The following is a 17,362-nucleotide window of genomic DNA, read 5'->3' as shown; positions in this document are numbered from 1 at the left end:
AGCCATCTGCATAAGGAGGTTCTTTGATGCTCATCGTCCTCTTTGAAGTTGGCTGGGTGTTCCCATCTATTTTAATCATCTTTATTTAGTCAACCTTCCTTCGAACTCTTGGAGCTTTTGGCCCATGACTATGTGTTGTTGAATAATAACAATTTAAAAGGCCCTGTGCAGGCCCATCTGTAGCTGTAACTAATGGGCAAGGTGCTGGCTGTGCTGAGAAGCAGACAGAAGAACTGAAAGAAAATACAAGTGATTGAACCAGAAGAGTGAGTGCTGACACAGACACACCCTCTCTTCCTTTACCCTCTAGCGTCCTCACAAAGCCAATGCTGAGGAGATGACCAAGTACCACAGTGATGACTACATTAAATTTTTGCGTTCCATTCGCCCAGATAACATGTCTGAGTACAGCAAGCAGATGCAGAGATGTAAGTATGTTCCATTCCCACCCAACTCGAAAGCTCCCTGTTGAATTTATTTTTCCATGGGAGGCCCACTCTTTGGCCTCCAATAGTTCACAGCTGATTTGTCTTGCGCCCCAAAGGTGTCAACATATTTTCTCATCTCATCTGGTTTTTCTTGTCTCTTGATTGTAAATAATAGAGTTGGACTTTGTCCAGTTAGGGTTATAGCGCTGTCCAAGGCGTGCTGTAACTGTAATGGGAAAGGCCCTGGGCTGAGAAGCAGACAGTGAACACTGGTCCTGCTCTTACCTGACTGGCCAAGATACTTGCCCTAAGATTTTTTTTTTTCTCCTATAAAATGGGGTGAGCTGTGTGGCTTCTGATTTCTGTCCAGGTATAATTGTCTAAGTTTGCATTTAGAATTTAGAGGCCACAACAGACAGAATCGATGATGTGATCTTTGAGATGAAGTGATACTGCCCCTGCCCACGGGGACCTGCCACTGCAGGGTACATCTCATCTGAGAAGCCATACTTTGTAGGAATTGAGATTGCTCTAGCTGTGGGAAGGCTACATAGTCATATGTGAATTCTGTGTAGTGGGTGACAAGATCTTGCTGACTTCATGGAGATGAGTTTATTCCTTTCCTGCAGAAGGCTTTGGGGTTTCCATGAAACACTCGCACTGAGGAGTGAGCTCAGGTATCAACAAAACCGGCTCTCATTAGAGGCAGCCAGGTGTCACAGCAAGAAAATGAGCTTCCTTTCTTTTTTAAGCATTTCTTTTCTGTGTGTTTGTCTCTGTTTGTGCACATGTGGAGGTCAGAGGGACAGCTTGAAGTTGAATCTCTCCTTTTTCCATGTTGTGTCTGGGAATCAAAAGCAGGCCTTCAGAGCCGGGTGTGGTGGCGCATGCCTTTAATCCCAGCACTCGGGAGGCAGAGGCAGGCGGATCGCTGTGAGTTCAAGGCCAGCCTGGTCTACAAAACGAGTTCAGGACAGCCAAGGCTGCACAGAGAAACCCTGTCTCAAAAACTAAAAAGCAATACAAAACAAAAGCAGGCCTTCAGGCTCCCTGCCGGCAAGCACCTCTGGCTGAGCTTTCTTGGTGGTCCTTAGATTTCATGTCTTGGTTTGAATGCTTGGCTTCCACCTAGTGTGTGTGTGTTGGGGTGTAGCTTTCTGAACCAGAGTTCCAAGATTGCTGGGTAAGTGCTGGCCTACTGAGCTGCTCATCTCTCCCTTCCTGTTTCTTTGGGGGTGGGGGGCATGTGACAGTGGCCAGAGGACAGCTTTAGATAGTAGGTTCTCTCCTGTCGTGGCTTCCAGAGATTGAATTTAGGCCGTAGGCTTTTATTGCCAGCACTTTTACCCAGTGAACCGTCTCTCCTGCTCAACTATGTGTCTTGACCAAGTCTTTGAGTCTTTTATAGAGAGCCTTCCCTCTCTATAAGAAAGACAGTAGGGGGCTGGGGAGATGGCTCCAAGGTTAAGAGCACTGACTATTCTTCCAAAGGTCATGAATTCAGCTGGGCATGGTGGTGCATGCCTTTAATCCCAGCACTCGGGAGTGGGGAGGCAGAGGCAGGTGCATCTCTCTGAGTTCGAGACCAGCCTGGTCTGCAAAGCAAGTCCAGGATAGCTAAGACTACAAGAGAAACCCTCTCTCAAAAAACCAAAAAACTTTTAAAAATTTATTTATTTATTTATTTATTTATTTATTTATTTATTTATTATGTATACAGTGCTCTGCCAGAAGAGGGCATCAGATCAAATTATAGATGGCTGTGAGCCACCATGTGGTTGCTGGGAATTGAACTCATGACCTCTGGAAGAACAGTCAGTGCTCTTAACCGCTGAGCCATCTCTCCAGCCCCCCCCCCCCCAAATTTCTTAAATTGGGTGTGATAGCTCACACCTTTAATCCCAGCATTCTTGAGGGAGAGGACGGTGGATCGCTGTGATCCAGGATAGGCCAGGCTACCTGGAGAAACCCTGTCTTGGGGTGGGAAATATTAGGCTCATAGTTTTCTTATTGAAAATAAAGGTTGACGTGGAGCTGGACAGATGGCTGAGTAGTTAGAGCACTGGCTGGGTTTGCAGAGAACCCAGGTTAGAGTCCCAGCACCTTCATGGTGGGCTTATGGCCATCTGCTCCAGATGATCCGATAGTCTCTTCTGACCTCTGTGGACACTGCACATACATGGTGCACATTCATATGTGGATCCAAAACATCCACAACCATAAAATCAAAATTAATCTTAAAGAAGAAGGTGGACAGGATGAGAGTCTCAAGTTAATGAACCCTTGCACACATGATTCTTAGTTACAGGAGTCAGAGCAGCCAGGACTTAAGCTGTCACTTAGTGGAGTGCTAGCTGAAATGTCTGCTCTTTAGTAATGCTTATAGTAGCTAACCTGGGGTGTGACCCTGAGTTATACCAACTCTGTGTGTGTTCTTCATTCACAGGAAAACTTGCTTGGAGACTTTGACAGCCTTGATCAAATGCTCTGCTAATATTTATTGACTCAGAATGGGCACCTAGATAAATATAATTTCTGGAGCAGACAATCAGAATGTGACCACACAGTGAAAACACGATGAGGCTGGTGGTGGCGCACACCTTTAATCCCAGCATTCAGGAGGCAGAGGCAGGCAGACCTGTGAGTTCCAGGACAGTCAGGGCTACACAAAGAATCCCTATCTCAAAAAGCCAAAACGGAAAAAAGAAAGAAGGAAGAAAAAAGAAAGGATGAGAAGGATTGAGGAGGTGGGGTGGTAAGGTAGCTATAGACTGGTCCTAGAGGTGGCCACGTGGTCAGGTGGAAGTCTAGAGAAGAGCATTCCAGACCCCTGATCTGGAGCGCCTTCCATATCTGTAGTTCTCCTGCCCACTCTTAAGAAAGCCTTCACAGCCAGGGCGTTGTCATCCTAGCACTTGGAAGACTGAGGCAGGAAGATGAGTCTTCAAGGCCATCTTGGATCTAGATTAGACCTTGTCTCAAAACAGAGAATGCCTTTGTACTCACCTTTAGGGTCTTTCCCTATGCTGTATACCATAACAACTATCCTGCCTCACAGGGTTTTGGTAAGCCATGCCTGTAATCCTAACGTCAAGGGCTCAGGGGAGAGGACTGCCTCCAGCTGAAGATCAGCCAATGTGTGAGTGAGTGGGCTACAGTGTGAGCCATGTCTCAAAAGTAATCATAAAAAATAATGAACCTCGTGTTTCCTCATAGCCCAAGAAAGAAACCATGATGAGTACAGTTGACGCCACCCGAGCACAGCTTGTTTCTATGCAATGTGTCCCCCCCCCCAATTCTGTGACTTTATTGCTGAGGTGTAACTTGTAACCTAAAGTTAGTGTTTAATCCTATACAATTTCCTTCAGTGCTGCCACATGTTGTTGTTACTTGAGACAGGGCCTAATACTGTTTAGACATGCTTGGCACTTGCTTTGTGAGCAGGTTAGTCTCAACTCACAGAGCCCCTCCTGAGTGATGACACCACAGCCATGACCCCCAGGCTTGCTTTGTTTCCAAAGACAGACTGGTCTCCCAGGCGCCGAGGTTACAGTGGGATCTACTGTGCTCGGCACCACAACTCCTTGAACTGAGAATCAGTGGGCTGACTGAGCTGTGTGTTGATTGGGCCCTGAAGGTTCATCTTTTTCTCATGTCTAAATACCCATTCCTTCCCACGGGGACATCATATCCCACAAGGAGTATAAACCAATCTATGGAGACTCAGGTACCTCGACCTGAGGGAAACAGCCAGAGCGGGGGACTACTGCCCTTGACAAACAGCTTGACCCCAGGGAGCAAAGTTCTTATGACATAGCCTCTTCCAGTGTTTTCCAGGAAAGTGAGGATATGCCACCTACTGCCCACTCCCTAAGTGAGCACCAGCTTTGGGGAGCTGTTAAGGTTAGCTCTTTAAAAAGAAAAAAGAAAACTTTTATGTGTGTGTGTGGTGGAGCAGCCATCATGTTACAGTGTCTGGGTGGAGGCACAAGGAGCTGGCTGCTTCCACCTCTCTGTGAGGTATGAGACTGAACTCAGGTCATCAGGCTTCCACAGCACGCGCTTTTACCTATGGAGCCAGCTCATTGGCCCAGAGGTGATCATTTTGGAGGTTATTGCAGATAACAGCTGTGTTTTGGGATGTTACCACAGTCCAAGATGGCCCTTCCCAGGCTCTTCAGCCTCTTCCTCTGTGCTCCGCATTGAGAGCCCCTCCTGATAGCAGACTGGGCCCACTCCTGCCCTGGCCTCAACAGTTTCCTTCTTGTGTGAGTGGAGCTGGCCTGGGGTTCCTCTGACACCCCACCTTCCAGGTGTGCTTCCTCTGTTTCATTTGCATTAGTGTTTGCATGTGTTTCTACATCTTGCCCTACTTTGTACTTTTACCTCATGGGCTTGAAATAACTCTAGCTGTCACTTGGGTGTAGTAGAAAGCACTGGAGTGTGGGAGTCAACACACCCAGGTCCTGTTCTCATTCTGATAGTACCTGGTTATCTAGCCTCAGCCAGCCACTTACCTTCTTTGCATGTCTTTTTCCAGTGCACAGTGGTCCTGTCTTGCCCAACCCTTGGAGTTGTGAGAATCAAATGAGTGTATATGTGAAAGCACTTTGGAAAAGACCAGGGTACATTTTCTTAAGCCTTTAGGACGGGGAGCAAATTGTGAGGCCTCCAGTATTTATTAGTAGTTTACCTCTCTGAGCCCATTTCCCCATTTATAGATTGGACCAAACTCTACCTCAGAAGATTGTGTGAGGATAAATGCACCAGGTATTTAAAGTGCTTAAAAGTGATGGCATGCTGAAAACCTCACCAAATGAGAATTACGTGGGTTTCTCTTTACTGTCATTTTAAGTTGCTAAATGCTTTTCCCGTGTGTGCAATAGTCCTCACTGCTCAGAAGGCTGGGGTGGCAGGATGGCTTCAGCCAGGAGGTAAAGGCCAGTTTGAGGAACACAGTGAGACTATGTCTCCAGAATGGCAGGGGAGGGGTCTCTTTAATTTTCTCACTGGCTGGTTGAAGTGAGTTTCATTATTGCTTATTATAGTTAATAGACTAAATCTCCAAGAAGTTAACCTTGGCCAGAACCCAAGCCTTCTGAATCTAAATAGTTCTGCTTTTCTTCTCATCAACTCATAAATACCTAAATAGAACCGATAGAAACTGGAAACTAACCTTTTGCTTTTCTCTTTCAAGTCAACGTTGGTGAGGACTGTCCAGTATTTGATGGCTTGTTTGAATTCTGTCAGTTGTCTACTGGTGGCTCTGTGGGTAAGGAAACCAAAGCTGCTCCTTGGGGCTGGGTTGGGCTGGGCTAGTGCAGTGAGATCTGCCTTTTAGATGAGGCCCTGACCTATGCCCGCTAGGATGGTCCTGTGCGGTTTTACTTAGATCTTTGACACAGTGCTGACAGGGGTTCTTAACCCTCCTCTCCTGCCAGAGAGCGTATCTACAGGGTCCCTGCAGCAGAGAGCGTATCTACAGGGTCCCTGCAGCCTTTAAGGAGTTGCTAAGATACTGTTTGTAGCAACACTTTGTCTGTAAGATGAAGGATCAACATCTGTGTCCTATGAAAAAGAAAAGTCATTAACTTGTGATTCCTTAAGGACATTTCCACTGCAGCTTCTGAGTTACCTTAGCGTCGCCCTAAACCCTAGCAGATGCAGCCATACATGGCTTTAGGATGGGGACACATTTTGAGAAATGTGGTGTTAAACAGTTTTGTTGTATAAATATTATAGTATAGACAAATTTAGATGGTATAGCTAGCCTCTTGGATATCTAGGCCGTGTGCTTTACATATAGTATGGCGTATTATTTCCCAGGACCTTTATGAATAGAATAATGTGAGATTAAATCAAATACCAGAAAAAAAAAATAGGGGCAAGAGCCCAATGACCCAGCATTTGAGAACACTTACTGCTCTTGCACAGGGGTTTGGTTCCCAACTAACAGCTAAAACTCCAGTTCCAAGACGTCTGATGCCCTCTTCTGGCTTGGTGCACTTAACATACATGCAGACATCCAAATGCTCATACAGCAGTAAACACAATATGCATGTGTACTGCAACATTTCTGTTTTAGTTTAGTTTGTTTGGTTTGGTTTTGATTTAAGACAGGGTCACTGTGTATCCCTGACTTACCTGGAACTAAACTCACTAAGTAGACCAGGCTGGCCTCGAACTTGGAGATGTACCTGCCTCTGCCTCCAAAGTGCTGGGATTAAAGGCATGTGCCACCATACCTAGCAACCTTTTTAAGTTTTTATTTTTGCTTTTTTTAGACAGGGTCTCTTGTACTCTTTAAAATACTAATGTATGAACCAGGTGTGGTGACAATATGCCTGATTCCATCACTAGTCTGTGGTAGGAGCTTTTTAACTGTGTTATTCCACCAGCCTTTTTTTTTTTTAATCCCATTCTATAGCCCAGGCTGGCATTGTGCTCTAATCGTGTGCCGCCACACTTTAACTTTAAACCGTGTGTAGTATTCTACATACGTTTCTGGGGGCTGCATGGTGATTGCATGCTATGCACACTTTAATAAAATTGGTCCCTTTTGTTGGATCATGCATCACTGTTGCTTTTAAAATTAATATTGCTGTCACTACACATAGGTGTGCATTTGTCTCATCTTCTTGGATCTCTTTGTACTTTGATTTGTTTTGTTTTGTTTTTGTTTTTCCAGACAGGGTTTCTCTGTGTAGCCTTGACTGTCCTGGACTCGCTTTGTAGACCAGGCTGGCCTCGAACTCACAGCGATCCACCTGCCTCTGCCTCCCGAGTGCTGGGATTAAAGGCGTGCGCCACCACGCCCGGCTCTCTTTGTACTTTGAATCAGTGCTATCCTTCCTATTTTTTTGAGATTTTTTTTTTTTAAACTGAACCACAGTAATTAATACTTTCACAAATGCATTCAAGGATACTCCAGTGCGTATGCAATGCATATAAGTATGCACACTCACTCATTCACTGTGACAGTCAAGTTCTTTGAGTAAAAGAATAGTCACCTATACTATTACTCTGATTGGTTTTTGTTGGTTTTTTTGTTTTGTTTTGTTTTGTTTTTTGGTGTGTGTGGTTTTTTTGTTTGTTGTTTTATTTTGTTTTTTGCTTTTTTTTTAACTATGTATAACCTACTCAATCAGTTTTAGGATATAAATGGGTTATCATCCTTGATTTGAAAACTTAAGTGGTCAGGCTTAGGTTTATTTCCTAATGAAATGAGAAGTGGGTGAGTAGTGAATTTTATAGTCTACACTGTATAATAAACTACCTCTCACTGGGTTCTTGGGAGGAAAGGGAATGGTTTAGTAACAGGCTTGTGTTCTCTTTCCATGCTCAGCTAGTGCTGTGAAACTTAATAAGCAGCAGACGGACATCGCTGTGAACTGGGCTGGGGGCCTGCATCATGCAAAGAAGTCTGAAGCATCTGGCTTCTGTTACGTCAATGACATCGTCTTGGCCATCCTGGAGCTGCTAAAGTATGCCTGCCTGGCCTTGTGTCTTGGAGGACCACTTAGGCCAGGTTCCCCCTTCCCTTTCCCTCTGGGCTTGCTTCCCTAGTTTCCTTTTCTTGTGGTGTGCTGGCTAGGATGTGTCCCATGAGTGTCTCTGGCCATCCTCTCCCTGACGGGGTCTTGGTTTGATCTGAGCCCACGGCAAGATCTGGGGCAGGCGCTGCTCAGACGCTGCCTCCAGAGAGCCGTTGTGTGACTGGAGTTGACCCTGGCTGTAGAGTAGGAAGATCGGACATGGCCGGCTTGGTCAGGCCTCTGGAGACACCCGGCCGCTCTTCCACCTTCCTTCAGCCAGTTTCCACGTCTCTGGTGCTTAGAGATACCTGAGGGAGGCAGCTAGCCCGGTAAGCTGGGACCTGGCGCCCTTGGCGCGTCCCATCCCCAGAGAGGCCCAGGCCGCTAACCGCCTTCTGACCCTAGGTACCATCAGAGGGTGCTGTACATTGACATTGACATCCATCACGGCGACGGCGTGGAAGAGGCCTTCTACACCACGGACCGCGTCATGACCGTGTCCTTCCATAAATACGGAGAGTACTTCCCAGGGACTGGGGACCTACGGGTGAGACTCCCTTTAGGGACCAACCAACTCACCTTCAGCTCTAACACTCCCACCCTGTGCCACTAAACACCACTGCTTGCCTCATTGCCACTCAGGGTGTCAGCGGTTGTCTGGGGCACCTTTACAATCTCTCGTTCTTTACTCTGGAAGAGCGATATTAGGGCACAAGGGGCCAAAAGAATCCAGGTTTTCTAGTTCATTGTCGCTGCCTCCTGATCACAGCTGGGCCCCCTCACGCTGTTAAAGTCCCTTAAGCTTGAATTTGCAGTGAGATGACTCTTGGGCGGCATCTCAAAGGTTCTTTATTTTAGGTCACCTTCCCCTCTAGCAGTATGACTGAAAGCAATGGACTCTCCCCAAAACACACGGAAGCCTGAATTTTACATAGAACAGTTAATGGACTTGTGCCGCTCCTGAGGCTGCTCCATCTGTTTCTGTTAGCATAAATATAGTGAGATCTGTTTGCCCTGCCAGTTGCCCTTAGGTGGAAAATGCTACTAATTAAGTTGTCTGATACAGTGAACATTCAAATAAGTAGCTTTTACTGTTTTGAAGTTAAGTGGAAGAAGCTTTCTTCTCTGACTATTGTCCTCCACAGCTTCCTAGAAAGGCCAGAATGAAGGTAGAGGAGAGTACATACAGTAAAACTCTGGCCAGAGTTGTGGGAGGAAGGCTCGCTCTTGGCTAGAGGCAGGGACCCTGTGCTGTGGGGCAGGCTATTAAGTCTGCCCAGTCCAGCTCGGGAGTACGGGCGGTGTGAGCTGGCCTTGCTAAAATCTCATGCTCTCAGTTTGTCTCTCATAGAACCACTGCCTCTCTCTTAGCCTTCAAACCCCATCTTTGAGGCCCCTTCTGTTTTTATCTTTCAATTTTATTTTAATGTCCCTTTTGATTAGGATATTGGAGCTGGCAAAGGCAAGTACTATGCTGTTAACTACCCGCTCCGAGATGGGATCGATGATGAGTCTTATGAAGCCATTTTCAAGCCAGTAAGTGCCTTGGTTCACCCCGTGGGCTGCTCTTGGGATTGCTCTAGGGGAAGATGGCAAAGCACCTGCGGCAGCTCAGGTTGCTCCTCACAGTAGCTCCATGGGAAAGGAGAAGTATTTCCAATTTTGACTGTCATGTGGTGATGGGAGACAAACTATGCAATTTGCTTCTGCCTTCTGTGAGGGTGACCATTTGCTCAATACAGTACCATGTAAGGTACAGTCTTTGTGAGCGGTAAACAATATTTACCCAACAGCCTGTGCTCGGTTGTTGTGTGACAGAGAACCCACAACAGACTGGAGTCTGGCCTGGTGAAGCATGCAGTTGTATTGGGATTACTGACGGGAGAGTTGGTAATAGAGTAATAGAGTACCCTCAGGAACAGAAGTGACTGAAAGACAGTTGTGTCACCAAGGCCTAACCCAGCATGCAGGACAGCTCACAAAGCTGGGCACCTGGAGCACACTGCCCAGCCTGCAGGCAGCTCAACAGGTTGGAAAGCATCCTTTTCAGGGGCCTGAGTTGGTCTCAACCTTTTCCAGGCAGTTAGCTGGTCTGATCTGAGAATCTTTTACTATTTACTGTGGCAGGGAGCAGGCCTGGGGAGTTTGTTCAAGTTTCAGGGAATTCCTGAAGCTATTTTAATTCTGTTTGTTTGTTCAAGACAGGATTTCTCTGCTTCCCAGACTACTGGGATTACAGGCATACGCCACCACACCTGGCTTGAAGAACTTAATTTTTACTTATTTATTTATTTATTTATTTTTGGTTTTTTCGAGACAAGGTTTCTTTGTTTAGCCTTGGCTGTCCTGGACTCGCAGTGTAGACCAGGCTGGCCTCGCACTCACAACGATCCACCTGCCCCTGCCTCCTGAGTGCTGGGATTAAAGGCATGCACCACCACGCCCAGCATAGAATTTAAATTCTTTTAAAGATTTGTTAATTTATTATTATGCATATAGTGCTCTGCCTGCATGTACACCTGCATGCCAGAAGAGGGCATCAGGTCACATTATAGATGGTTGTGAGCCACCATGTGGTTGCTGGGAATTGAACTCAGGACATCTAGAAGAGCAGCCAGTGCCCTTAACCTCTGAGCCATGTCTCCAGCCCCAGAAGAATTTAACTTTCATTAACAGAAACTGTTAGTAAACTATTTAATGTAAGTCATGTGGTCATTCAGAAAGTGCCCACTATGTGCTCACTAGTAAAGATGACAGAAGTGCCAGGTGTGGTGGCATACTCCTTTAATCCCAGCACTTGGGAGGCAGAGGCAGAAGCAAGTGGATCTCTGTGAGTTCAAGGCCAGCCTGGTCTACAAAGGGAGTCCAGGACAGCCAAGGCTACACAGAGAAACCTTGTCTCAGAAAAAAGAAAGATGACAGAAGCTTCAGGTACAGGCTCCTAAGTAGCATTATGTGCTTAGGTTTAAGAATAAAATATGTGTTAAGTGGTGGTGGCGCATGCCTGTAATTCCAGCACTCTGGAGGCATGTGGGTCACTGTGAGTTCCAGCACAGCCAGGGCTACATAGAGAAGAAACCCTGTCCTGAAAAACCAAAAAAAAAAAAAAAGCAAAAATAAAGTAGCCGTATGTGGTTTAAGTCTATAGAGAGAAGTGAGTAGAGCAGATGCAGCTAGAGACTGGGAAGCCTCTGAAAGGAAGCAGCTTGGGAGCTTGGCGGTTAAAAAAGGAAAAGCCTTGTCTACCACACAGTATCGGGGAAATGAAAAGGAAGAAAATGCTGTACCAGTCCTTTCCACCTTTGAACCTCACACACTTTTTTTGAGATTGATGATAACCAAGGTGTATCTCTTTAGGTCATGTCCAAAGTAATGGAGATGTTCCAGCCTAGTGCAGTGGTCTTACAGTGTGGCTCAGATTCCCTGTCTGGGGATCGGTTAGGTTGCTTCAATCTGACCATCAAAGGTGAGACCGGGTAGCACTCACCCAGGTGGGCAGGGTCTGCTGGGTACCCCTGTAAACCAACACCTCTCTTCCTTCCAAAGGGCATGCCAAGTGTGTGGAGTTCGTCAAGAGTTTCAACTTGCCTATGCTAATGCTGGGAGGAGGTGGCTATACCATCCGTAATGTCGCTCGGTGCTGGACTTACGAAACAGCCGTGGCCCTGGACACAGAGATCCCTAATGGTATTAGCTGCAGGGCCAAGCTGGGCTGGGTGGGAGCTGGACCTCATGCCCCTTTGTTCACAACTTCTTTTCCATTTGGTCATAAGGCCTCTCTTGTTCACGCTGAGGCTCCTGCCTGTTCTCTCTAGGCACACTGTAACCATCAGTTTCCCCTAGTTTTGTCTTCTCTCCCGCTTGTTTTTGCTCTGGACATTATCAGCTGTTTACATGTTTGGGGTTTCCACTGCACAGGCTAGTAAACAGCTGCCCTCCTAGTGACACATACTCCACTGATACTGATTCTACAGAATAAAGATTAAAATTCTGCGCTGGGCCTGGTAGCACAGCCTGTATGTAATCCCAGTACTCTGGGAGGCAGAGCCAGGCGGATCTCTGGGTTCGATGCCAGCCTGGTCTACAGAGTAAGTCCAGGACTGCCATGGCTACACAGAGAAACCCTGCCTGGAAAAACCAAAAGAAAAAAAAAAAAGGCCGGGTGTGGCGGCACACACCTTTAATCCCAGCACTCAGAAGGCAGAGGCAGGCGGATTGTTATGAGTTCGAGGCCAGCCTAGTCTACAAAGTGAGTCCAGGACAGCCAAGGCTACACAGAGAAACTCTTGTCTCAAAAAACCAAGAAAGAAAGAAAAAAGATTAAAATTCTGGCCAGGCACAGTGAGTCCTAAGTAATCACAGCCTGGCCACAGAAAGACCCTGTCTCAAAAAAAAGGAAGCAGAAGATACATTGGCTGTGTCTTGACTGTCCTCTCCTGTACTCCCCCAGAGCTACCCTACAATGACTACTTTGAATACTTTGGGCCAGATTTCAAGCTTCACATCAGCCCTTCCAATATGACTAACCAGAACACTAACGAGTACCTGGAGAAGATCAAGTGAGTGAGTTGTCACGTTACCTTCAGGTCCAGTAGGCCAGGCCCTGGATGGTCTCTAACCAGAGCCCGTCTACTCTCTCTCTTAATTGTAGGCAGCGGCTCTTTGAGAACTTGAGGATGTTGCCCCATGCCCCTGGGGTCCAAATGCAGGCAATACCTGAGGATGCCATCCCAGAGGAGAGTGGTGACGAGGACGAAGAAGACCCTGACAAACGCATCTCCAGTAAGACCTAGATCTGGGGCCTGTACCTTGTTCAGTAGGCAGCTCTAGACTTCCCTTCATTTTTCATCTCCAAGCAGCCTAGCTGTTAAGAAACCTTAGCTTTGAGACCCCTTGCCCCCACCTGTCTTGGTATCTTTGATGGGAGCCGCTGGCATCTTTTGAAGGATACTTGGGAAGGCATTGGGCATAGACCCTGAAATATGGCCCCTTGCTTTTATACTAATGCTTCTTTACTGCCTCCCAGTCTGCTCCTCTGACAAACGAATTGCCTGTGAGGAAGAATTCTCCGATTCAGATGAGGAGGGAGAAGGTGGGCGCAAGAATTCATCTAACTTCAAAAAAGCCAAAAGAGTCAAAACAGAGGATGAAAAAGAGAAAGATCCAGAAGAGAAAAAAGGTGGGTTTGGATTGGACCAGGACTTGGGTCTATGTAGGGCACAGGAAGGAGCTGACCCAGGCCCAGCCAGCTCCTTTGGAGCTCTTATTGGGTTTGAGCCTTTCAGTGGCTTCTAGAAATGACAAGACCCACAAAACAATGGCTCTCGGTCCCTGCTGGCTGACTGAGCCTGCCTCGCACAAGCCACCCAAGCTCTTTCCCAGCACTTTGCCGCTTCCCAGGGGGCTGCTTCTGCTTGTGTTCTGGCTGAAACAGGCCTGGAAACTGGTTTAACCAGTTTGTTTTCAAGGCCTGGGATGGGCCTTTCTCATTTTTATATAACCAGTGAACTGTAGTATTGAAGTAGGGGTTTCAGAAAAGAAGAGCCCCACTGCTTGACCTGGGTCTTTTCAGATGAGGCCTTCAACCACACCTTTGCTCTTATGTTCTAGAAGTCACAGAAGAGGAGAAAAGCCAGGAGGAAAAGCCAGAAGTCAGAGGGTGAGTGAGCTGTAGGTCTCCACCCCTTGTGTCCTGCCACTGAGGGAGAGGAGGAGAGAAACCGGGGTGGCTGCTCCAGCTTACAAAGGCCTCCTTCAGGGTCGAGTCTGTCTGTCTCTGCATAACCAGGAAGCTCCTTACCCCAGCCGTCACCTGGGCAGCCGGGGTCTGTAGCCACTCTTGGGCGACAAGCCCTTCCAGGGTACGTGTTCTCACACATGTCTCTTCTCTCCACAGGGTCAAAGAAGAGGCCAAGTTGGCCTGAGCAAGATCTACAGCTCTGACCTCTCTCCCAATCTCTCAGATTTTATATTTTCTATTCCTCTGTGTATTTATAAAAAATATATTAAATATAATGTCCCCAGGGACTGAGTAGGGACCAGGGCAGTGGTGCTGGGAGAACTCTTCCCAAAGCTACATGGTCCATCTGCCCCAGGTTTTTAGTTTTGAACAATGTAGGGTCTGAGTGGAAAGAAAACAACCGCAAGACAAGATCCTGAACTGCCAAGTGCCTGCTTAGGAGCTCTGTGAAGATGCCCTTATTACGTTTTCTAGATGGGGTGACCAGGTCTTCTGGAACCCCTCATTCAGGCTTAGATACCATCAGCCATCTTTAGATTGGTTCTGTTTATACTTTCCCACTGGTCTCAGGCAAGCAGAAAAACTTATCATCTTCCCCCAATTCTGCAGGTGGAGGTTGTTAGCCTAGCTTCCTTTTTGAGATAACTTTCATTTTGTGAGACTCTTTGTAATAAAACAGCACATTTCTATACCCTCCTGTGCTTGTGTCAGCAGTGTCCCTGGTTGGCTTCACTCCCTTAGCTTACCTGTTTCCTCACCCTGTGCCCCAGAAGACCACTCAGGAAAGCACCACCAACGGGACAACATTTATTCCTTTTCCAAATGTTACAGTAAATCCAGGTGGCAGAGAACGGTTTTAGCAGTTAGAAAAAAAAAAAAAAAGTACAAATCCAGGGTTTGGCCATTAGAAGTTATTTACAACGATGGGAGAGGGGGGAAAGACAACAAGAAGTTGTTTCACATTACAGACCTCCCTCCCGCCCAGAGCCTAATACTTGTTTATCAAGTCAGAGACATGGTTGAGTCACAAGCTGGAGGTTTGAACTTGAGTAAGACATTTATAAAAACCCAGGCAGGGGCAGTGTCCTCCCCAGGTGCCACTAGGCACAGCACAAGAGACTAAAAACTCAACAAGGGAAAAGGCTGGACATTCAGGGTTTGGGAAGTGGGATAAACAAAACGTACTTGGAAAAGAATTGGGGAGGAAAGCCAGCCATTGCCTTCTGCAGGGGTGGGGCCTGGGAAGAAGGTAGGGACAGGAGCATCTCACATCACTAACCTAACTCAGGGCAACAGGGAAACTGTAAGGGACCATCTTCAACTGGCCTTAAGAGTAAGACCAAATGGCTGATGGGAGAATCCACAGGAGGGAGAAAGGGAACGTGGCTGGGAGGGGGCAACAAACCCCTTCCTTTCTGGGCACAGGAAGGCAGCCAGGGCACCGGGTCCAGGCAGTGACCTCACAAGGACAGCACAGTTTTTGCAGCTTAGAGATCACCCACCTGCCCCCACCCAGCTACTCATTCTGCTCAGCACTGGCCGATGCAGGGCCACTCTCGGGCCCTGAGGGAGTGGATGGCTCTGCAGCCTGGGGCCCTGCCTCCTCTTCCGTGTCTCCTCCCTTGGAGGCATCGCTAGCCTCTGCCCCCTTGGCCTGGGGCTCTTGGCTTTCAGGGGTGGCAGCTGCCTTCCCTTCTTGGGCAGTGCCCTCGTCGCTGCAGGCGCTGATTTCCCCCTGCTCCTGCTCTTCCTCTGTGGGTGAGGAGGCCGAGGAATCACCCCCGCCCTCCTTCCGATTTCTCTTGAAGGACAGGCCGCTCAACTTGAAAGGCTTCTTGAAAGAGAATTTCTTCTTCTTCTTGGGGGTCTCCTTGGGGGCGACCTCCCCCTTGGCCTCAGCTTCCTGGCTAGGGGGCGCTGGCTCGATGGCATCACCAGTAGCCCCAGCTGCCTCATCTGTTCCGTTCACGGGTGGTGACTCCCCTTCACCCTTGGGGGTTAAGTCTCCATTGCTTTTCACGTGGCCATTCTCCTGCGGGGCAGAGGAGACAGCAGTCAGGGCCGGGGCCCTTGTCCCCCTCCCCCAGCCCACTTCTGGCCCTTCGAAGGCTACGGAATCCCACTGCCTGCCCGGGTCTGCAGCAACCATGTCTGGCTTTGGCCTCACTCCCATGCAACATCGTCCTCGCCCCTCACGGGCGCGCGGGGACGGGCGCAGCCAGCAGGAGGCGCTGGGGAACGGGCCCCCACCCCCCTCCCCCGGGGCGCGCTCTCTATTTTCCGCGCGGAACCTCACCGGGCCAGGGATCCTGGGCTGGCGGGCAAGCCTTGCCGGGCGCTATTGGGCGGGAAGCAGTCCCCGGGGCGCTGCCTCCCTGCACCTGGACGGCCTATTTTCCCCGGCTCGCGCTTTGTGTGAACAGCCCCCACCCACCCCAGAGTCTCGCCACATCTCTGCTCCCTCCCCGCCGCTTCAAAAACCACCGCGGCCCGCCGAGATCCGGGCTGTAGATGGGGCGCCCTGGGCGCCGAGCACTAGTCCCGCGGCCCCAGACGCCCCCTTGGCGCGGCCTAGCAGCGCCTTTGTTCCCGCGCGGCCTTCGGGGCGGCCTGGGGGCAGCGCCCGCGGTCCGGGCGCGAACAAAGAAGGCGAGGAGCCCGGCCGGCGCCCCCTCCTGCCCCTCCCCTCGTTCGCCCGCGGGGGCTGCGGCGCCGAGAACAAAGGGACCGGGCGGGGGAGGGGGCGCCGCGTGTCCCGGGCCGGACAAAGCGCGCGGCCCCGGCCCTGGGCCCCAGAGGGGGCGAGGCGCGCGGGCAGGGGGCCGGGGCCCACCGCGCCGAGCGCACCCACCTGTCCGTTGGCCTTCGTGGGGGAAGCGCCCGCTGCCTCCTCGGCGGTCACGTCGCCCCGGGGAGCCTTGGAGCTCTGGCTGCCCATGATGGGGGTCTGCTGGGGGCGCCCGGAGCCGCCCCGCACTGGCGCCGCAGGGGATAGTTCGGTTGGGATGGCCCGGTGGGCCGAGGGGTGGAGCTGCGTCGAGGGGGAGGGGTACGGGGGGCAAAGCTCGCTGCACCCCCGCTCCGCAGCCGACCCGCTAGCTGCGCCCGCCGCTGCTGCGCTCCGCGCCAGAATGCCGCCCGTCCCCGCCGAGCTGCCTATATGTACGGGCTCGGGGCGGGGCCGGACATTTAAATGAGCACCCAATCGGGGGCGGAGGCGGGGTCGGGCCTGAGCCCGGGCCCCTCTCGTGCAGTGGGCAACGCCAGCCGTCTGGTTCCCCCAACACATGGCACTACCTAGGGAGGGAGGGTTCAGGATCCCGCCGGGAGATGGACTAGGAGGAGGCCGTCGATGAAGAATCATCCAGTCATCTCCTGCTCTCACCGCCCCACTTTCAGCTTGACTCCTGCTCCACAGTGGAGAGGTCCCCATTCCCTGCTTCTAAACGGGCTTCTTGAACTCTTGGAAGGGCTCACTTGTCCAGACTCGTCAGACGCCTGCCGCTGAGTTATGCTCTAGAAATTTGTCCAAAACTCCCGCAGCAGCCCCCCCGCCTCTGAGTTAGGCAACCCCTCGGGCCAGAAGTCAATTCCCACCCACGTCCCTGCGGGTCTACTGCAGCCAACCTGGGGAGCTGTGCTAACGCTGGGTCACTCAG

General features: G+C 49.7%; 2 protein-coding genes across 2 annotated transcripts in view; one reads left to right on the top strand and one right to left on the bottom strand.

Moving 5' to 3' along the window:
- The window catches only part of Hdac1 (histone deacetylase 1), a 28,329-nt gene extending 14,322 nt beyond the window's left edge, over positions 1-14,007 (top strand). Inside the window, exons 3-14 of the mRNA XM_051171032.1 lie at positions 311-428; positions 5,626-5,700; positions 7,774-7,912; positions 8,369-8,510; positions 9,407-9,499; positions 11,321-11,429; positions 11,510-11,650; positions 12,414-12,522; positions 12,615-12,745; positions 12,990-13,142; positions 13,574-13,622; positions 13,860-14,007. Of these exons, the coding sequence (XP_051026989.1) occupies positions 311-428; positions 5,626-5,700; positions 7,774-7,912; positions 8,369-8,510; positions 9,407-9,499; positions 11,321-11,429; positions 11,510-11,650; positions 12,414-12,522; positions 12,615-12,745; positions 12,990-13,142; positions 13,574-13,622; positions 13,860-13,887 (1,287 nt within the window). The 3' untranslated portion in view covers positions 13,888-14,007. The remainder of the gene's footprint in view (positions 1-310; positions 429-5,625; positions 5,701-7,773; positions 7,913-8,368; positions 8,511-9,406; positions 9,500-11,320; positions 11,430-11,509; positions 11,651-12,413; positions 12,523-12,614; positions 12,746-12,989; positions 13,143-13,573; positions 13,623-13,859) is intronic.
- Positions 14,008-14,508: 501 nt separating this feature from the next.
- Positions 14,509-16,830, bottom strand: Marcksl1 (MARCKS like 1). Its single transcript, XM_051171033.1, has 2 exons — positions 16,555-16,830; positions 14,509-15,735 (listed from the first exon to the last, which is right to left on the bottom strand). The coding sequence occupies exons 1-2, from the start codon at positions 16,639-16,641 to the stop codon at positions 15,220-15,222; spliced, it is 603 nt and encodes a 200-aa protein (XP_051026990.1). The 5' UTR covers positions 16,642-16,830; the 3' UTR covers positions 14,509-15,219.
- Between the last annotated feature and the right edge of the window lie 532 nt (positions 16,831-17,362).

This window comes from Acomys russatus, chromosome 29, assembly GCF_903995435.1.
Source record: "Acomys russatus chromosome 29, mAcoRus1.1, whole genome shotgun sequence".
NCBI classification, from domain to species: Eukaryota; Metazoa; Chordata; class Mammalia; order Rodentia; family Muridae; genus Acomys; species Acomys russatus.
Note: the sequence above shows the minus strand (reverse complement) of the source record. Positions and strands in the feature narration are given on the sequence as shown.